This window comes from Lepidochelys kempii, chromosome 4 (genome assembly GCF_965140265.1).
Source record: "Lepidochelys kempii isolate rLepKem1 chromosome 4, rLepKem1.hap2, whole genome shotgun sequence".
Classification (NCBI taxonomy): domain Eukaryota; kingdom Metazoa; phylum Chordata; order Testudines; family Cheloniidae; genus Lepidochelys; species Lepidochelys kempii.
In genome coordinates, this window is record NC_133259.1 from 135,450,828 (window position 1) to 135,473,620 (window position 22,793).

At 43.5% G+C, this 22,793-nt stretch overlaps 1 protein-coding gene across 1 annotated transcript in view; it reads left to right on the forward strand.

The window, feature by feature from the left end:
- ATRN (attractin) overlaps positions 1-22,793 on the forward strand; it is a 270,477-nt gene that overhangs the window by 203,815 nt on the left and 43,869 nt on the right. The window contains exon 26 of the mRNA XM_073342975.1: positions 16,697-16,775. Coding sequence (XP_073199076.1) covers positions 16,697-16,775 — 79 coding nt within the window. The remainder of the gene's footprint in view (positions 1-16,696; positions 16,776-22,793) is intronic.

Sequence of the window (22,793 nt, forward strand, 5' to 3'; positions counted from 1 at the left end):
GATATGGGTCTCAATAAAGAACTAAAGGAGGGTAATTTATGCAAATGAACATGGGTTTATAGAAAATAGATCCTGTCTAACTTCAGAGGAACAGCCGTGTTAGTCTGTATTCGCAAAAAGAAAAGGAGTACTTGTGGCACCTTAGAGACTAACCAATTTGGTTAGTCTCTAAGGTGCCACAAGTACTCCTTTTCTTTTTTCCTGTCTAACTTGATACCTTTTTTTAAGAGATTACAAGTTTGACTGATAAAGATAATAGTGCTGATGTAATATGCTTAGACTTCTCTAAGGCATTTGACTTGGCCCGGCATGACATTTTTATTAAAAAACTAAATATAAAATTAATATGGCACTACTTAAATGAATTAAAGACTGGCTAACTGATAGGTCTCAATGTAATTGTAAATGGGGAATCATCAAATGGGTGTGTTTCTAGTGGGTGGTTGGTTCTTAACCCTATACTATTTAATGTCTTTATCAATGACCTGGAACACAACACAAAATCATCACTGATAAAATTAGTAGATGAGACAAATATTGATTTGGGAGGGACCATAAACAATGAAGAGGACAGGTCACTGAATCAGAGTGATCTGGATCATTTGATAAATTGGGTGCAGGCAAACAATATGCATTTTATATGGCTAAATGTATACACCTAGGACCAAAGAATGCAGGTCATATTTACGGGATAAGGGACTCTAACCTGAAATCAGTGACACTGATAAGGATTTGGGGGTCATGGTGGATAATCAGCTGAACACGAACTCCCAGTGTAATGCTGTGGCCAGAAGAGCTAATGCGTTCCTGGAATATGTAAACAGAAGAATCTCGAGTAGGAGTAGAGAGGTTACTTTATTTGACACTAGTGCGACCACTGCTGGAACACTGTGTCGAGTTCTAGAGTCCACAATTCAAGAAGGATGTTGATAAATTGGAGAGGGTTCAGAGAAGATCCATGAAAACTAGTAGAGGATTAGAAAACCCGCCTTATAGTGATAGACTCAAGAGGCTTGATCTAGTTAACTTAATAAAGAGACGGTTAAGGGGTGACTTGATTACAGTTTAGAAGTTTCTACATGTGGAACAAAATATTTAATAATGGGCTCTTCAATCTAGTAGAGAAGAGTATAAGATGATCCAATGGCTGAAAGTTTGAAGTTTTGTTTGTACAGTACCTAGCACAATGAGGCACACCCCTATGAATGAGGCCATAGGCACTACTGCACTTCAAATAGCAATAATCACAGAATGGATGTGGTCCTCCCTAGAAGAAGAGGAAACACTGGGCCTAAGGGCAGCAAGCTGGGATTCCTCAGGTTTGTTATCTAGCTCCAGAGAGAACCACCTCCTGGTCCATTAATTCTACAGCAGTGCAGTTTCATAACTACATAACTGGTGGGAGGAGGCAGAAGTTCAAAGCTCTGTTTTGTAGGTGACACAGATTCACAACTTGGGCATCCTTCATCTAAAAAGAAAACTAATCACAGTGGAATTGTCCCGTAAGCAGGAGGTGTTCTCCCAGGTGACACACATTCGGCAGCTTTCAGTGTAAGCATGTTATGGACTTGTTCTCCCACAGTCACTGCTCTCTTTCCTTCTGATTTGAGAGTGTGCTCTTTCATAGTAATCCTCACAAATGCCAGAATCCCACCGAATTCAACTGATTATCTTCACTTCTTTAAATTGGATAGAGCTGCTGTGCACTAACAGATGCTGTGTCCATTCTGGAAGTGGCAGCGTTTCAGGTTTTCACAGATTCCAAGGCTAGAAAGAACCATTGTGATTTTTCTAGTCTGACCTCCAGAGAAATTCCCTAAAATAAATTCCGAGAGCAGATCTTCAAGTCAAACATCCAATCTTGATTTTAAAATTGCCAATGATGGATGTAGCATGTATTGATCTTGCATGTAATGGGAGAAATTTGAGATGGAAAGACAAGACACTAGATGAAAGAAGGATAAATTTATAGTAATATTTTATAAATATTTAGCTAGGACTGATATTTTTCCTGGGGAAAATCCTTGTATGTGGGGAAGGATACCAGTCTACTCTCTGGTATCATGGGCAGAAGAGCAGCAGCACTGGAAATAGGACATTCTGCTCAGGCTGTGAATAAAGGGGCAGGCTTTTCGTGGCTGCTTCTCCTGTGTGCTGCCACTCATGTAAATCTATTTCAGTCATTAACTATAAATAAGGTTGGTACCTTTCCTAGATATTGCAGGATCGTTCTCATTTTACTAGGGGGACTTTGCAAGTAGGTTTAACTACCCTTTTCAAAGTTCAAATGGCCAGTGTGTTTTCTGAGCGAGGTCAAAGAAGATGAAACAATTTCCTACCCAAAAGGTATTTTTGATTCGGTCATCCTGCTGAGAATGATAAAATTCAAGAGTGTACCAGACTGTAACTCTGTTATAATGGTAAATGTTCAAGATGAAGTGGGTGATGGTTTGTTAAACCCTTATGGTGTCTTCCACAATAAGGAAAGTTCATTAATCTGTAAATTAGGTCCTTCCCTCCTTTGCTATTAGCATCAGGTAGCAGTTAAACAAATAGCAGCTGTGCAGTGTCAATGCACACATTACTAAAGAAGCTGTTTAACCAGTCTGTTTAGCCTAGTATCATTATACAGTCAACCACTCAGGCTTCATGTATTGGTTCTATCTTGATTGGATTTTAATGCCTGGAACAGCTAAAATGTGACCTATAACTCTCCACACATTAAAAGTTACTTTCAGATAGCACTTAAATAGTTTCCACTTCATCAGAATAATTTGAAATGTTTTTCTAGTAATCATCTTGCTCCTTTCAGAAATTACAAATTGACTTTCACACACTAAGGCATATTAGAGCCAAAGCTGCAGTATATTTTGAGATTTAAAACTGTCATTTTTACTAGCCATTCTAATGTTGATAAATATCGTAGGGTGGTTCAGTCATTTGGGCCTTAATGTGCCAGCTGGATTTTCTCCTCTCGTTGTCAGGATTCCTCTTACAGTGTCTTCCTCTCCAGCGTCAAGTAAAAATGAAAACTTACTAGTTATAAGAATTTTAAGGACACTTAAGAGTGCAAGGAAACTGTCAGAAAGGAGGTCAGCGAAAGAGGTGGAGAGGCAGCTGGGATGTTTGAGGTTTTAGTCAGAATTTATTTTAAGGATACACTTATGGATTATAAGAAGTTAATAAATTATAGACACTTAAATGGTTAATCAAATTGAGTCTAGGAGTCAATAAGTTACTTATAACCTTCTGTAACGCCTTCTTCTGCTGTGCCTATAAGCGTCTAACACGCACAACTCATGTAATATCCTTATAACATATATTAATCATTTATTAACCCTTTATAAACTATAAATGTACCCTTAATATAAAGTATGACGATTTTTTTTTTCTGTTGTTGCTGTAGATAAGAGTTAAAAATAGATTAGCAATTAAATGTGCTAGGATCTAGTCCTGAGCATGGGTCTTACTTTTCACCCCATAGAGGCTAAAAAAAACCCCCAAGTGCTTGTCTTTCAGTAGCTCAGTTACCATCCTCTTACAAAAAGGAAAGGAAAGGAGTACTTGTGGCACCTTAGAGACTAACCAATTTATTTGAGCATAAGCTTTCGTGAGCTACAGCTCATTTCATCGGATGCATAAAGTGGAAAGTACAGTGAGGAGATTTTATACCCGCATGGCCCCACAGTATGCCAACATTTTTATGGCTGACTTAGAACAACGCTTCCTCAGCTGTCATCCCCTAATGCCCCTACTCTACTTGCGTTATATTGATGACATCTTCATCATCTGGACCCATGGAAAAGAAGCCCTTGAGGAATTCCACCATAATTTCAACAATTTCCATCCCACCATCAACCTCAGCCTGGACCAGTCCACACAAGAGATGGACTTCCTGGACACTACAGTGCTAATAAGCAAAGGTCGCATAAACACCACCCTATACCGGAAAGCTACTGACCGCTATTCCTACCTACATGCCTCCAGCTTTCACCCAGACCACACCACACAATCCATTGTCTACAGCCAAGCTCTACGATACAACCGCATTTGCTCCAACCCCTCAGACAGAGACAAACACCTACAAGATCTCTATCAAGCCTTCTTACAACTACAATACTCACCTGCTGAAGTGAAGCAACAGATTGACAGAGCCAGAAGAGTACCCAGAAGTCAGCTACTGCAGGACAGGCCCAACAAAGAAAATAACAGAACGCCACTAGCCATCACCTTCAGCTCCCAACTAAAACCTCTCCAACGCATTATCAAGGATCTACAACCTATCGTGAAGGACGACCCATCACTCTCACAAATCTTGGGAGACAGGCCAGTCCTTGCCTACAGACAGCCCCCCAACCTGAAGCAAATACTCACCAGCAACCACACACCACAGAACAGAACCACTAACCCAGGAACTTATCCTTGCAACAAAGCCCGTTGCCAACTGTGTCCACATATCTATTCAGGGGACACCATCATAGGGCCTAATCACATCAGCCACACTATCAGAGTCCTGTTCACCTGCACATCTACCAATGTGATATATGCCATCATGTGCCAGCAGTGCCCCTCTGCCATGTACATTGGGCAAACTGGGCAGTCTCTACGTAAAAGAATAAATGGACACAAATCAGATGTCAAGAATTATAACATTCATAAATCAGTCGGAGAACACTTCAATCTCTCTAGTCACTAGATTTCTGATCTCAAAGTGACTATCCTTCAACAAAAAAACTTGGAAAACAGACTCCAACGAGAGACTGCTGAATTGGAATTAATTTGCAAATTGGATACAATTAACTTAGGCTTGAATAGAGACTGGGAGTGGTTGAGTCATTATACTAAGTGAAACTATTTCCCCTTGTTTATTCCCCCCCCCTCCCCCACTGTTCCTCAGATGTTCTTGTTAACTCCTGGAAATATGCTGCAAATGGCCCACCTTGATTATTACTTCAAAAGGTTTTCTCTCCCCCCACCCACTCTCCTGCTGGTAATAGCTCATCTTAAGTGATCATAGAATATCAGGGTTGGAAGGGACCTCAGGAGGTCATCTAGTTCAAACCCCTGCTCAAAGCAGGACCAATCCCCAATTAAATCATCCCAGCCAGAGCTTTGTCAAGCCTGACTTTAAAAACTTCTAAGGAAGGAGATTCCACCACCTCCCTAGGTAACGCATTCCAGTGTTTCACCACCATCCTAGTGAATTTTTTTTTCCTAATATCCAACCTAAACCTCCCCCACTGCAACTTGAGACCATTACTCCTTGTCCTGTCCTCTTCTACCACTGAGAATAGTCTAGAACCATCCTCACGTAGTTGAAAGCAGCTATCAAATCCCCCCTCATTCTTCTCTTCTGCAGACTAAACAATCCCAGTTCCCTCAGCCTCTCCTCATAACTCATGTGTTCCAGACCCCTAATCATTTTTGTTGCCCTTCGCTGGACTCTCTCCAGTTTATCCACATCCTTCTTGTAGTGTGGGGCCCAAAACTGGACACAGTACTCCAGATGAATCATAGAATCATAGAATATCAGGGTTGGAAGGGACCCCAGAAGGTCATCTAGTCCAACCCCCTGCTCAAAGCAGGACCAATTCCCAGTTAAATCATCCCAGCCAGGGCTTTGTCAAGCCTGACCTTAAAAACCTCTAAGGAAGGAGATTCTACCACCTCCCTAGGTAACGCATTCCAGTGTTTCACCACCCTCTTAGTGAAAAAGTTTTTCCTAATATCCAATCTAAACCTCCCCCACTGCAACTTGACATGAGGCCTCACCAATGTCGAATAGAGGGGAACGATCACGTCCCTCGATCTGCTCGCTATGCCCCTACTTATACATCCCAAAATGCCATTGGCCTTCTTGACAACAAGGGCACACTGCTGACTCATATCCAGCTTCTCATCCACTGTCACCCTTAGGTCCTTTTCCGCAGAACTGCTGCCTAGCCATTCGGTCCCTAGTCTGTAGCGGTGCATTGGATTTTTCCGTCCTAAGTGCAGGACTCTGCACTTATCCTTGTTGAACCTCATCAGATTTCTTTTGGCCCAATCCTCCAATTTGTCTAGGTCCCTCTGTATCCTGTCCCTACCTGCCACCATATCTACCACTCCTCCTAGTTTAGTATCATCCGCAAATTTCTTGAGAGTGCAATCCACACCATCCTCCAGATCATTTATGAAGATATTGAACAAAACCGGCCCCAGGACCGACCCTTGGGGCACTCCGCTTGATACCGCCTGCCAACTAGACATGGATCCTGTCAAGGTTCCTCCCCCACTCTGAACTCTAGGGTGCAGATGTGGGGACCTGCATGAAAAACCTCCTAAGCTTATCTTTACCAGCTTAGGTCAAAACTTCCCCAAGGTACAAAATATTCCACTCTTTGTCCTTGGATTGGCTGCTACCACCACCAAACAAATACTGGTTACTGTGGAAGAGCTGTTTGGAAACGTCTTTCCCCCCAAAATACTTCCCAAAACCTTGCACCCCACTTCCTGGACAAGGTTTGGTAAAAAGCGTCACCAATTTGCCTGGGTGACTACAGACCCAGAGCCTTGGATCTTAAGAACAATGAACAATCCTCCCAACACTTGCACCCCCCCTTTCCAGGGAAATGTTGGATAAAAAGCCTCACCAATTTGCAGACCCAAACTCTTGGATCTGAGAACAATGAAAAAGCATTCAGTTTTCTTACAAGAAGACTTTTAATAGAAGTAGAAGTAAATAGAAATAAAGAAATCCCCCCTGTAAAATCAGGATGGTAGATACCTTACAGGGTAATTAGATTCAAAACATAGAGAATCCCTCTAGGCAAAACCTTAAGTTACAAAAAAGATACACAGACAGAAATAGTTATTCTATTCAGCACAGTTCTTTTCTCAGCCATTTAAAGAAATCATAATCTAACACATACCTAGCTAGATGACTTACTAAAAGTTCTAAGACTCCATTCCTGGTCTATCCCTGGCAGAAACAACATATAGACAGACACACAGACCCTTTGTTTCTCTCCCTCCTCCCAGCTTTTGAAAGTATCTTGTCTCCTCATTGGTCATTTTGGTCAGGTGCCAGCGAGGTTACGTTTAGCTTCTTAACCCTTTACAGGTGAGAGGAGCTTTTCCCTGGCCAGGAGGGATTTTAAAGGGGTTTACCCTTCCCTTTATATTTATGACAGAGCCATTGATCACTACCCGTTGAGTCCGACAATCTAGCCAACTTTCTACCCACCTTGTAGTGCATTCATCCAGCCCATACTTCCTTAACTTGCTGACAAGAATACTGTGGGAGACGGTGTCGAAAGCTTTGCTAAAGTCAAGACACAATACATCCACTGCTTTCCCTTCATCCACAGAACCAGTAATCTCATCATAGAAGGCGATTAGATTAGTCAGGCATGACCTTCCCTTAGTGAATCCATACTGACTGTTCCTAATCACTTTCCTCTCGTGTAAGTGTTTCAGGATAGATTCCTTGAGGACCTGCTCCATGATTTTTCCGGGGACTGAGGTGACTGGCCTGTAGTTCCCAGCATCCTCCTTCTTCCCTTTTTTAAAGATTGGCACTACATTAGCCTTTTTCCAGTCATCCGGGACTTCCCCGGTTCGCCACGAGTTTTCAAAGATAGTGGCCAATGGCTCTGCAATCACATCCGCCAATTCTTTTAGCACTCTCGGATGCAACGCATCCGGCCCCATGGACTTGTGCACGTCCAGCTTTTCTAAATAGTCCCTAACCACCTCTTTCTCCACAGAGGGCTGGCCACCTACTCCCCATGCTGTGTTGCCCAGCGCAGCAGTCTGGGAGCTGACCTTGTTCGTGAAGACAGAGGCAAAGAAAGCATTGAGTACATTAGCTTTTTCCACATCCTCTGTCACTAGGTTGCCTCCCTCGTTCAGTAAGGGGCCCACACTTTCCTTGACTTTCTTCTTGTTGCCAACATAGCTGAAGAAACCCTTCTTGTTACTCTTAACATCTCTTGCTAGCTGCAGCTCCAGGTGTGATTTGGCCCTCCTGATTTCATTCCTACATGCCTGAGTAATATACTCTTCCCTGGTCATCTGTCCAATCTTCCTCTTCTTGTAAGCTTCTTTTTTATGTTTAAGATCCGCAAGGATTTCACCGTTAAGCCAAGCTGGTCTCCTGCCATATTTACTATTCTTTCGACACATCGGGATGGTTTGTCCCTGTAACCTCAATAGGGATTCCTTGAAATACAGCCAGCTCTCCTGGACTCCTTTCCCCCTCATGTTACTCCCCCAGGGGATCCTACCCATCAGTTCCCTGAGGGAGTCGAAGTCTGCTTTCCTGAAGTCCAGGGTCCATATTCTGCTACTTACCTTTCATCCCTGTGTCAGGATCCTGAACTCAACCAACTCATGGTCACTGCCTCCCAGATTCCCATCCACTTTTGCTTCCCCTACTAATTCTTCCCAGTTTGTGAGCAGCAGGTCAAGAAAAGCTCCCCCCTAGTTGGCTCCTCCAGCACTTGCACCAGGAAATTGTCCCCTACGCTTTCCAAAAACTTCCTGGATTGTCTATGCACCGCTGTAGTGCTCTCCCAGCAGATATCAGGATGATTAAAGTCGCCCATGAGAACCAGGTCGTGCAATCTAGTAGCTTCTGCGAGTTGCCGGAAGAAAGCCTCATCCACCTCATCCCCCTGATCCGGTGGTCTATAGCAGACTCCCACCACTACATCACTCTTGTTGCTCACACTTCTAAACTTAATCCAGAGATACTCAGGTTTTTCTGCAGTTTCATACCGGAGCTCTGAGCAGTCATACTGCTCCCTTACATACAGTGCTACTCCCTCACCTTTTCTGCCCTGCCTGTCCTTCCTGAACAGTTTATAACCATCCATGACAGTACTCCAGTCATGTGAGTTATCCCACCAAGTCTCTGTTATTCCAATCACGTCATAATTCCTTGACATCACTAGGACCTCCAGTTCACCCTGCTTGTTTCCAAGGCTTTGTGCATTTGTATATAGGCACCTGAGATAACCTGCTGATCGCCCCTCATTCTCAGTATGAGGTAGGAGCCCTCCCCTCACAGACATTCCTGCCTGTGCTTCCTCCCGGTATCCCGCTTGCCCACTTACCTCAGGACTTTGGTCTCCTTCCCCCGGTGAACCTAATTTAAAGCCCTCCTCACTAGGTTAGCCAGCCTGCTCGTAAAGATGCTCTTCCCTCTCTTCGTTAGGTGGAGCCCGTCTCTGCCCAGCACTCCTCCTTCATGGAACACCATCCCATGGTCAAAGAATCCAAAGCCTTCTCTCCGACACCACCTGCGTAGCCATTCGTTGACTTCCAAGATTCGACTGTCCCTACCCCGGCCTTTTCCTTCCACGGGGAGGATGGACGAGAACACCACTTGTGCCTCAAACTCCTTTTATCCTTCTTCCCAGAGCCACGTAGTCCGCAGCGATCCACACAAGGTCATTCTTGGCAGTATCATTGGTGCCCACGTGGAGAAGCAGGAAGGGGTAGAGATCCGAGGGCTTGATGAGTCTCGGCAGTCTCTCCGTCACATCACAAATCTTAGCACCTGGCAAGCAGCAGACTTCTCTGTTTTCCCGGTCAGGGTGGCAGATAGATGACTCAGTCCCCCTGAGGAGAGAGTCCCCAACCACCACCACCCGCCGCCTCCTCTTGGGAGTGGTGGTCATGGAACCCCCAACCTCAGGACAGCGCATCTCAAGCCTTCCAACCAGCGGAGTCTCCTTCTGCTTTCTCCCCCCAGACGTATCATCTGGTCCACTCTCCGCAGTGGTACCTGTGGAGAGAACATGAAAACTGTTACTTACCTGTGTCTGTGTTGCTGGTACCTGGACATTCCCTCTTCTTCTTCTGGAGGTCACATGTTGCCAAGCTTCTTCACTGGCCTTTTGGCTCCGCTGTGCAACCTGCTCTAAATCTTTAGAGCTTTGTGCCCGTAGAAGCATATCCTGACTTTTGTCCAGAAAATCCTCAGATTCTCGTATGCAACGCAGGGTCGACATCTGCTGCTCCACACTTTCGATCTTCTGTTCCAATATGGATAGTAGCTTGCACTTTGTACAGACAAAGTTGCTTCTGTCCTGTGGAAGAAAGACAAACATGGCAGGTCACAATAGCTGAACCCCCCCCCCCATATCACCTTCCTACTATGAGCTTCCTCAGAGAAGCTGGCAAGATGTAAGCCTCACTGGGCGCACCCCAGGCGAACTCCCAGGCAAACTCCTGCTGTGTGCTGCTCTGCTGTTCCCTGCTGCTCAGCTGGTTCGCCGCCGCTCAGCTGGTTCGCGGCGCTCTGGCTATTTTTAAACAGCCAGGCTTCCCTCAAACAAACAAACAAACAGACACTCTCCTTACAATGTATATTTTTTCATGGTCTGTGTGTATATAAAATCTTCTCACTGTACTTTCCACTTTATGCATCCGATGAAGTGAACTGTAGCTCACGAAAGCTTATGCTCAAATAAATTGGTTAGTCTCTAAGGTGCCACAAGTACTCCTTTTCTTTTTGCAAATACAGACTAACACGGCTGCTACTCTGAAACCTGTCATTGTCTTACACTTAGCTATTGCCTCAATTTTCTCTTTTGCTCTCCTCAATTTGAAAAATTGAACTAGTTTTAAACTGGGTTCAACATCATTATTTTCAGCGTTCTCAGAGTGGGCAGCTGTCAAGGTTCCTTCCCCACTCTGAACGCTAGGGTACAGATGTGGGGACCTGCATGAACAACCTCCTAAGCTTATCTTTACCAGCTTAGGTCAAAACTTCCCCAAGGTACAAAATATTCCACCCTTTGTCCTTGGATTGGCCGCTACCACCACCAAACAAATACTGGTTACTGGGGAAGAGCTGTTTGGAAACGTCTTTCCCCCCAAAATACTTCCCAAAACCTTGCACCCCACTTCCTAGACAAGGTTTGGTAAAAAGCCTCACCAATTTGCCTGGGTGACTACAGACCCAGAGCCTTGGATCTTAAGAACAATGAACAATCCTCCCAACACTTGCACCCTCCCATTTCCAGGGAAATGTTGGATAAAAAGCCTCACCAATTTGCATAGGTGACCACAGACCCAAACCCTTGGATCTGAGAACAATGAAAAAAGCATTCAGTTTTCTTACAAGAAGACTTTTAATAGAAATAGAAGTAAATAGAAGTAAAGAAATCACCTCTGTAAAATCAGGATGGTAGATACCTTACAGGGTAATTAGATTCAAAACATAGAGAATCCTTCTAGGCAAACCTTAAGTTACAAAAAAGATAGACAGAAATAGTTATTCTATTCAGCACAATTCTTTTCTCAGCCATTTAAAGAAATCATAATCTAACACGTACCTAGCTAGATTACTTACTAAAAGTTCTAACAGGTTTCAGAGTAACAGCCGTGTTAGTCTGTATTCGCAAAAAGAAAAGGAGTACTTGTGGCACCTTAGCGACTAACCAATTTATTTGAGCATGAGCTTTCGTGAGCTAGAAAGCTTATGCTCAAATAAATTTGTTAGTCTCTAAGGTGCCGCAAGTACTCCTTTTCTTTTTGTAAAAGTTCTAAGACTCTATTCCTGGTCTATCCCCGGCAGAAACAGCATATAGACAGACAGAGACCCTTTGTTTCTCTCCCTCCTCCCAGCTTTTGAAAGTATCTTGTCTCCTCATTGGTCATTTTGGTCAGGTGCCAGCGAGGTTACTTTTAGCTTCTTAACTCTTTACAGGTGAGAGAAGCTTTCCCCTGGCCAGGAGGGATTTCAAAGGGGTTTACCCTTCCCTTAATATTTATGACAGCAGCATTGGTGGGTCAGGTACCGGTGATAAACATACAGTCTTGCCTTATTTTTTCAATAGCGTTCAAAATGCGCTGTGGCTTTTACTGCAGAATGAATATCCCTCCTGTGCTCCTCTTTAAGGGATGTAGGTGGGTGGAGAAAAGATGGAGAAGAGGTGCTGTTCAGGGTGGCAGGAGCTGCAAAGAGAAGACCTAAACCAGCAGTGGCCAGATTGTGTTGCAGGACAGAAGAGGCTGGTGCTGGACGAACAGAGATAGAAGGGAGTGGAGTTGACAGAGCTAAGGCCAGAAGGAGGCTGGAGTAAGTCCCACAGGGCGAGTTAGTTGGTTTTTGTTTGTTTGAAATAAGGGCATTTTGAAATTGTTGAATGATCTTAGCTCACAATGAGAGTGGAATACGGAACATTATGGCCATGTGTGTGAAAGCAAGCCAGCAGCATTGTGTTGAAGTGCCGAGAGCAGTGACTCTGTGGTGTATACACATGACTGACGCATGTTAATAATGCTAGAGAATACTGTCCATTAGTTCAGTGTTTCTGGTGTTGCTTGTGAGCAGGTGGAAGAAACGGGAATGTTGGCAGAAAGCAGACCTCTCCGAATCACAGTATAATGCTGGTACCTATTACAGACTATTTTACTCTGAGTAAACCCAAGAGATCTTGCTTTCAGTTTGGTCCTGCAGCTTTGCCATTAAATGACATCCTTTAGTGTACCAAGTAAACACTGCATTTTACTCCTTTAGGCGTGCTGCTGAAAGATGCAGTGCAGTGGGGGGGAATATGTGTTTCCTTATTGGCTTTATATCTTTCACATGTATTTGCTGCCTCCTTGTGACAGTACAAAAAGCTTATCAGTGTTGTTCCTCTGCAAAATGTAGTGTAGCATTTAAAATGTTTTAGAAAAATCAGATAACTAGTCCTAATTTTAAATTTTTATTTATACCTTTCTCTAATAGTCTTGGTTATGATATTGGCATATTGGGCTGTATTAGTAGGAGCACTGCCAGCAGATCGAGGGAAGTGATTATTCCCCTCTATTCGGCACTGGTGAGGCCACACCTGGAGGATTGTGTCCAGTTTTGGTTCCCTCACTACAGAAGGGATGTGGACAAATGGAGAGAGTCCAGCAGAGGGCAATGAAAATGATTAGGGGCTGGGGCACATGATTTACGAGGAGAGGCTGAGGGAACTGGGATTATTTAGTCTCCAGAAGAGAAGAGTGATGGGGAATTTGATAGCAGCCTTCAAGTACCTGAAGGGGGGTTCCAAAGAGGACTGTTCTCAGTGGTGGCAGATGACAGAACAAGAAGCAATGGTCTCAAGTTGCAGTGGGGAAGGTCTAGGTGGGATATTAGGAAACAGTATTTCACTGGGAGGATGGTGAATACTGGAATGGGTTACCTAGGGAGGTGGTGGAATCTCCATCCTTAGAGGTTTTTAAGGCCGGGCTTGACAAAGCCCTGGCTGGGATGGTTTAGTTGGACTTAGTCCTGCTTTGAGCAGGGGTTTGGACTAGATGACCTCCTGTGGTCTCTTCCAACCTAATCTTCTATGATGTCAAAAATGAAAACAAAAGGGGAGCTGTGATATAGAAAAGGGCAAAAGAGAAAACCGGCATGTACAGTTCTAAAAAATGTTTCATGTCTTCTAGAGATTGTTGTTGTATGACAGTGATCATCCAATTAATTCACAATTGGGTTTTTTGTTTTTTTCTAACTGGACAAATGAGCTTTTAAATATGGGTTCCATTAATAATGTTTAACAGCTGTGAGCAATTAAAGGAATGGCATAATCTCCTAGCCCCAACCTACATTCTTGTGAGGCTCTTGTTAGCTTCCCCAATTATGCTCTGCATTACACAGTGTAGACAGTCCTTCACTATGTCCCTCATTTCCAAGAGAAATTTTCTGAAAGATCAGTTAGGACTTCAAAGAAAATCCATCTGAGGGGACTGGCCAAGTCCTGACAGTCAAGAGCTGCTGAACTGTCTAAAACTCTAGATCTCTTTTCCTTGGGAAATGAGTGATATCGAGGGTCATGGCAAAATCAGGAAATCTATGACAGTAGCTGTTCTCCATAAGCCAAGTTCAATATATTTGCTTTCAGCTGAAAGTTGCTGTTGGAACCAGAACTTTAGCCCGATGGCCTGACAGGAAACTACAGTTAGTATACAGACTTTGCTTTGGCCTAGACACAGTCTTGAGACATATCATGCAGACCTTTGGATATTATTTACTTAGTGTCTGTATTAGGTGTTGTGGACAGGAAGGATAAAAGATATTTGACCCCCAGGACTGTAGTCTAAACATCCAGCGTACAACTGGAGGATTGGGGATAGGATATAACAATAATCAGCATTATAGAAGAGTGAAGATTCAGCATGTTGTCTCAGTTCCACCATTTTTGGTTGGATGCTCCTTTGTTTATTTCTCTTTGCAGGGAGTCCTAGTGAGGGTAGGCCTCTGTGATAAAGTGGATGCTGTGCCCTCCAGAGAGCCTTCAGGGTTCTTTGGGAATGGGAAACTTGTTAAGGAGGAAAAAGCTTACCAAACCATTCAATAAGTGTTGTGGCATTCATGCTGGGGAAGCTAACTGCAGCCTCAGGACAGCCTCTGGAGCTCAAAAAGATTGCTATTCCATCATTTACTTGTGCCTGTTCAAGTGTGATGTATGCAAAAATTCAGCTAGTCAAAATCTAACCTTGTTCATGGGAGAAATGCCATTTACGGGTAATGCAGATTCTGTTCTTACACTTCACTAAATATATCAGTAGATTATTTTCTGAAAGAAAGGGGAAACGGAAGCTATAAAATCATAAATCAACAGTTGTATGTGTGCAGTGATGAGATGCCAAAATCTTAACAACAGGTTCCCTCCTCATCCCACGAGGGGGTCGTTGCCCACCCCCGGGACTCCTGCCCCATCCAACCCCCCCCCCCCTGCATTCCTTGACATCCCTCCTCCCAGACCCCTGTCCCATCCACCCCCCTCCCCTGTCTGCCCCCAGAACTGGGCAGGAGGGTCTCGTGGTCCACCGTAGTGGATGCCCACCCCATCCCTAAGAGCCAGAGGCACCTGCCGGGGGGTGAGGTGGGGAGTGCCGGAGGTGCTTACCTGGGGCAGCTCCCAGGAAGCATCTGGCAGGTCCCTCTGGCTCCTAGGGGCAGGGGAGCGTAGCTGAGGGGGAGCAGGGGGAGTGGCCGCCCCCCACTGATCACATAAAAAGTGACGCCTTAGGCGCCGACTCCCTCCGGGGCTGGAGCACCCATGAGGAAAATTTGGTGGGTGCAGAACACCCACCGGCAGCTCCCTGCCCCGCACCCGGCCCCAGCTCACCTCACCTCCATTCCTCCTCCTCCTCCTCCCCTGAACGCACCGCCCCACTCTGCTTCTCCGCCCCGGGCTTCCCGTGAATCAGCTGTTCGGCGGGAAGCCAGGGAGGGCTGAGAAGCAGGCGGCAGCTTCCCGCTCAGGCCGAGGATGGCAGAGGTGAGCTCGGGGGGGGAAGGTTCCCCTGTGTGGCCCCCCCTTCCTCCCCATGGGTTACCTGCTGCGGCGCGGACGGCCCTCCTCGCTCCCCCCCGCCCCAGCTCACCTCCTCTCTGCCTCCCTGGGACTGAGTGTGAAGCCTCCGCCTGCTTCTCAGCCTGCCCCAGCTTCCTGCGTGGAGAAGCAGAGCGGGGCGGCAAGTTCAGGGGACGAGGCGGAGGCAGAGCGGAGGTGGGCTGGGGCCGGGCAAGGGGTGGGGTGGGGTGGGGAGGGGAGCTGCCGGTGGGTGCTCTGCACTCACCAGATTTTCCCCTTAGGTGCTCCAGGGCTGGAGCACCCATAGAGTCTGCGCCTAAGGCGCCACTTTTGGCTGGTTAAATTTAGAAGCCCTTTTAGAACCGGTTCTCCCTCGCAGGGCAACCAGTTCTAAATGGGCTTCTAAATTTAACAACCGGTTCTAGCAAACCGGTGGGAACCGGCGGGAACCGGCTCCAGCTCACCACTGTATATGTATGCATTTCTTTGTCCTGAGGGCAAGAAATTAATCTAAATGTCTTCCTGGTTTGGGAGTGGGGCATGTTGTTTCTGTACTTGAAAAAATAAATAAAATATATCACAATTAAGCGTAGGGCCAATAAGGTGCTATAAAGTAAACTTTTATGTCTGAATTTTTCTTATATAACTGTAGAAAAGTGACTTTCATATGATTTTGCAGTGGACCAAAGTAAAATCAAAATTGAATGCCTCAGATTAAATGTGAGGAAGTGTTTTTGGAAATTCTGCTATATTGGAAAATAGATGTCATCTGAGATGAAAAATGCAAAACAAACGTTTGTTGTTGCAAGCGCTAACAGTTAATGTAAATTGTGCATCTTTCTCTGTTCCTCCCTGTTGAGATTCAATATAGCTAATGAAAGTAAGGTCTGATGATATCTGTAACACTGGGATATGGACTCTTTGATTATTGGAATTAGTTTTCAAACAAAGTTTAATTTGCTAACGTTAATTTCACTTAAAGCTTGAAAAAATATTAGTTTTGTCCGATGTACATATTGAATACTAAATTATTCCTTTTTTGAGCTAACCTCTCATTTAAAATAAATATTGCTCAAGATTGCTATATGGCATTATCCTTATGATTCACTTTTTGCCTTCTTATTGTCTTAAATTGCTAATAGAATTTCTGGATTCTAATCACAGCTCTGTTGTTTGACTTGCTGTGTGACCAGGGGCAAGTCACTTTAATAACCTTTTTGTGTCTCCTGTTTATCTCTCTGTAAAGTGGACATAGAACCTAATGAGACTTAATGTTTGCAAAGCACTTTGCACTGCTATAGCATTTTTCATCAGAGGACTAACCTTTATTTTGTTATAGCTTTCAAATGCTGATATATTCTGAATGGAGACAGTAAGTATTTGTGTTTTCTCCTCTACAGTTGTTTCCTGTCTTTGCTCCTGGTAGCTGCCGTGGTTTGGAAGATTAAACAAAGTTGCTGGGCATCACGACGAAGAGAGGCAGGTCAAATGACAGTACTGAATGTTCTCTAAATGACTTTTTACCACTTTTGTGCATCTCTTAGATGTACTTAGACATACATATGTACTTAGACATACACATCCAGTATTTACCTTCAGTTAAGCATATAGATTTCTGTTTGCAGAGGTATATAATAAAACACATTGATTAGCATTTTGATGAAAAGCTATCCTATGTTGCTATCTTGGTTCTGCCGTTTAAGTCATGCACTAAGTATGGTAGGTGAACATATTGTGTTCCAGAAACTCAGATTCCAGAATTTGTAAGCATAAAAATAGTGTATAGCAGAAATGTTTTTTTTCCAATCAGTTCGGAAATTTGAAAATCAGAAACTTGCTATTATAGCCCGTCTCCTTTGCTGGAGTGCTAAACTACAAGAAGCTCCTGCCTCTGTAGCAGAATGGCTCTAATCTCACTTTAAAGTTGTAGGCCCACATCAGTGGTTTGAGGGAGTATATTATAATTCTAAGAGAGGGGGGAAATAGCTGAGGGTTAAGGGTACACTTTTGAAAAAGGCACCCAGGCTACCATAACATTGCTCTTCCTCCCACTTCATGGGGATCCCAGCCAGGCTCCCATGTTCCCTTTCTTGCATGCAGAATATGAAATGTACGTCACAGCACACTGGAAATGCACTTTTCATACACGTATATCTCTGATAAACGTGTGATGACTTTTCACCATACTAACTTTTGCTGTTTTCAGTAAAGTGCTCTAATTTTGCAATCTGGGTAGCACATGTAGACATGCTACCTTTGTCTACTAACACTTGGCTAATTGGCTGCCATGTAGAATCATAAGACCCAGTCCTGTGAGCTACTCCTTCGGTCAGTCAGATCTCTTTACTTTTTTAAATATTTTTTTAATTAAAATTTTTTAATTTTTAAAAGTGCAAATATATAGTTATTTCCTCTCAACCTCATGTTATTCCAAAAGTATAAGACTAGGAAAACAAACAACAGATATGACAATGTGGGATGCTACATGCCATATCATGTCTTTGCTTATATGATGGAGTGCCGCTATAATCGGAAAGGACGGGTCTCCACATAAAATGCAGGACTTGGAGCAGGTTAGTCTGAGTTGCATTCCGAACTACTATACAGACTTCCTATGTGGCCATGTGCAGCCTCTCTGTGCTTCTGTTTCCTTGTCTCTAAATAAGAATAGTCATACTTCTCTTTTGCAGGGAAGTTACGGCTAAATTCATAAATATCTATAAAGCACTTTTGAACTCAAATGGGAGGTGCTATAGGAGTGCAAAGTATAATTTTGTTCTGGTGAAGTAGTGGGCTAAAGGGAAGAAAGAGGATAGCAGGGTGTTAAGGAATGAGCACAGAATCGTTAGTTAGAGGTTCTGAGTTCTAATCTTGTCTCTGCTGTTTGCCCTTGGTAAGTCATTTCATTTATCTGCTTACGTCTCCATCTGCAATGTGGGGATAATGTGCAGTTATCTCATGGGTGTTTTGAGGATTAGTTTTTACAGTGCTATGAAAATCTAAAGTTCTGGATAAGTGCTTATTTTCCTGCATATCTTCAAGGATCCACATGTGGTTTGATTTCACTGTAAAGTATGTAAGTAAAGTAGCATTGCTAGATTTGAGAATGCCCATTCTAATTATTTGATACAACAGCCTGCTTCATGATGGTTTTTTCTCCTTCCTCTTCTGTCAAACGTAACATGCTGTTTCTATTACTTGAGATTTGACATTAATGATAATGTCACTTAATATTTTCAAACAAATTAACAGTACACATTAATATAATTTAAATAATTGAAACTTCACCTGCTCTCCGAAGGTAGCTAGATTTAGCACAGATCATCTGTTTTTCCCCCCACCCTTCAACTTCTTGGCAAGAAAGAAAGCTAAAGTTCAATGGAAAATTTCCTGTTGACTTCTTGAATAAAATGTTAATCAGGGTTTATAGTGAATGTAAGCTGAGAAATATACCATGTTCCACCTGGAGCTGAGACATTTAATGAGAGCTTAAATGGAAAATGTCACTGGTGTGAAGTTATCCTTTGGGGGTGGGGACATTGTTAAGTCACAAATGGAAGTGAAGGGGTATCTTAGCATTACACTAAGTTTATTATATTCTGTTTACAAATGTGATTACGGTTGATAGACAGCATGTCAGCATTTTCTTTTTCTGAAGGGTCCCTCTCTTCTCTCTTTATTTGACTTCCCTGTATTCAGTGAAACCTTAATATAGTCAACTTATCATTTCCATACTCTTAACATTGATAACACGCTCTTGGATCCTCAGGGGAAAGATGCTCTACTAGTTCAAAGTGTGGGTTTTATCGTAGACCGTATATACAATTGTGTTGTGTACAGCATGCTACAGGAAAAATGCAGTGCGCTGTAGTTCATTGAAACAAATTGGGAATTTAATTCCTTATTGTTGTGACAGGATGCTGGGCAACAGCAGCTTAACCAGCACTCTGGTCACTGCAACTCTAATTACTTTAGAGCTGTGTCTAATTGATGGGCTGAGGCGAATGAAGAGGCTAGTTAGGCCCTTAGAAGGATCGTACAAAAAGCACAGGAAGGGGGGAAAGCAGGAAAAGAGAGGGGGAGAGAGATTGCTCTTCCCTGCTTTCTTCAGGCACTTTGGGCTCCCTAGCGCTGGAGGCTTAAGGCTGTATCGTGTATAGGGTGGTGGAGAGCAATATTGTAAATAAACTGCCTGAGATGTTTTACCAGCAAAACTGTCTCTGAGCGGTTTGCAGACTTAAGCAGAGGCAGGAGTGAGCAGGCCCCGCCACAGTTATATACAGAGTTGTTCCACTGAACCAGAATTCACGAAAAATGGGCTTCATTATAAAACATCATCAGTCTCAGTCCTTGTTGTGGCCTGTATGTCTGTGCCATTGTGTTTTCCTTTTTTTCAACAAATAGTTGTAAAACTTCGGGAAACTCGTTTAAACCCAGCCTGTGGTACAATTTTCAGGCCTTCCTTGTGAAGTCACTTATCAGATATTACATAGTAAGAGGCAGTTGTCTTCAGACTGAGATTAGAATTTAGGTAGAATTCCACCCCGTGATCCTGTTTCCTTTGTTGTGTAGAGTTTGTTTTTAAGTTTTAGACTTTGGGATAGCACCCAAGAACTTTTTTTTGTTGGTTCCAGAGAAAACATCATATCAGGGCTATCTTTTAAAAATGAACCATTAAAATAAAGAAGTAATTAATATCAATTCAGTGTGTCTAGGTCTTTGAATGTACAGTTTCTAATGGGTTTTCACTCAGAATGGTTGTAGGGTTGGTAGTCTGCCATCTTGTTTTAAATTTTTCTATTCTGTCTCAAGCCATGGCAATTCTTCTGGTTTCTTGGGAGTAGAGCCACTTCTATGAAAACATTACCCAATCATTGGGTCACAGAGCATGAAAACTTTCAGATGGTAGGATCAGACACTGGCCACTGCTATAAACACACCTCCCCCCCATCTCCTAGCCACTGCAGAGCACCATGATTCTCTGATATGCATCAGATGAAGTGGGAAAGAAGGAATCTGAAGCAATGGTGTTACGAAACTGTCAGATTCAGTTAGAATTTTAACAGAAATATACTATGCTACAGCCGTAATAGAGAAGAGACCTTTCTCTTATGCAGACCCATGCTCAGTGTGTTGCTAAACCTTCAACTGCCAGAAGTTGGGGCTGGATGACAAAGATGGATCATTCAAAATTGCCATTTTATTCACCCCCCTCTGAAGCATCTGGCACTGGCCACTGTCAAAAGACAGGATGCTGACATAGATGGACCATTGGTCCGACCCAGTATGACCACTGCTATGTTCTGATTCCATTTCAGCAGCTAAATTCCATCTTGCAGTGTTTTCCCAAATAGCAAATCACTTTCAGTCCCAACTGCCTCACAGCTGAATGACTACTTGCAGAGGATTACCTTCATACAGTCTTTAAGAACACCACTGAATTCAAGACGGAAAACACACTTCAGTATTTGGCACATCATTGGGGCGGGACACTGTAAAAGGCACTGAAAGCTGAGTCACCATCTGCCATTCAGTTCCATACCTGTTGTATCTGGTGAAATGTGACCAGGAGTATCTAGAGTGGGACTTCTTCTGACAGATTGTCATACCATTTTTTTGAAAAGGAAAACCTGCCATAGTCTGGCCAATTCAAGAAACCATCTTTGGCCCCATCAGACTTTGCAGTCTATGGTCCAATGTAAAATCTCCCATTTTTAGGCAAGATAATCCTAGCTGCTTCCTAATACTGCCAGTATTTTAGTCCCTTTACTGTCGGAGTTCTGGCCAGGTCATGGGACAGACAGTGCTGGTGGATGGCCACCTCCAGCCCCGGGATAAGGGAAGGACAGCTATAGTAGTCGTCTGGGATCTCTCTGCAGTATTTCATTTTGAGACCATGGCATGCTACTGTCTCCTCTGAGATGCAGCAGTGGTTGGCAGGTGAGTTCTGAAATGGGCCCCGTCTTTCATTTCAGTATGCCTACAGAAACTGGACAGCTCACCTGTGGAGTCACACAAGGATGATTTTCCCCGTTCTTTTTAATATGCACATGGACATGTATGAAATTCTAAGATGCTCTGGTCTCATTACCAGCATGATGCAGATGATACCCAGCTGTACATCATTTTTACTTCCAGTGCAAATATCGCCCAGACCTAACTAATATCTCTGCCTGGTCAAGGTTCACATTTGGATGAAAAGCATATGGCAGAAGCTGAACCCCAAGGAGGGGGAGGTGAGGAGGAAGCTCTTTGAAGACATAGCAATTACCTCAAACAAATCAGGTGCTGCATGCTGAAAACTTGATTATTTAAGAGAAAATAAATGGCTTGAATCCTTTATAAAGAAGTAATGCCAGGGTACCTAACCTCCAGGCAGCTAGGAGGGACAGCACAGATTTATAGCAAAAACATTTACTGCAGGTTGTAACCAAATGCTTCTGTATCACCTTCTGTTGAGAGAGCACTGTAATGCAAATTCAGAATCTGTTCCAAGATATTCTGAGACATTTGAAGATATAGGAAAAAACTAGAAAGAATTAAAAATACACAAGGACAGTCTGTCTCTAATCCTCTGTGACCAGCTACACGCACCTGTCAGCACTGACTTGCATCAGCTTCATGAAGCCAAGAGGTGTCTTTGGGATGTGAAAACAGAGTGGAGAAAAAAAATTTCCTAGCAAAATAAAGGAGTTTTAAGCATTTGTCAAGAATGTAGTTCTGGCATGACATGAAACATGTTTTGGAGTAAAACTAGGGACTCTGCATGCAGTTACATATCTTTTGTGTTATATAGGGCTAGAAAAGAGAAGATAGAGGGTTGTAAAGTGTGCACTTGTTTTCTCTCCAGTGAGCAACATAACTAAATATTTTTAGACACTTTAAAGAGGGATATGGAAACAGGCTGCTTTTAGGAGGCTTAGAATGAAATGAAACATGGTAGGTTATTAGGTATGTGAAATCGTTTGTCCTTTTATCACATGCCTTTTGGAAAGTGACATGTTAAGATGTATCAAGGTGGTGATAGAGAATACTGCACAAAATATGAGAGTGGCATTATAAGTTAATACATCCATCTGTAACTGCGATCTTAAATTCCAGGCCTCAGATTCCATTCCTTATCTTCTTTCGTCTGGCTTCTGCACTCTCCCAACCCCCACTTCCCCAGGGCGCACACTCTCTCCCCACTGTGAAACAGCTCTCGCCAGGGTCTCCAGTGGCCCATTTCCCTGCTAAATGTCAGGGCCAGTATTTCATCCACATCCTTTTTGACCCCTCTGGGTGTCCGTGACACCACCAAACAATACTATTCTTGAAATTGTCATCCTTGGGCTTTCATAGAATCATAGAATATCAGGGTTGGAAGGGACCCCAGAAGGTCATCTAGTCCAAACCCCTGCTCAAAGCAGGACCAATTCCCAGTTAAATCATCCCAGCCAGGCTTTGTCAAGCCTGACCTTAAAAACCTCTAAGGAAGGAGATTCTACCACCTCCCTA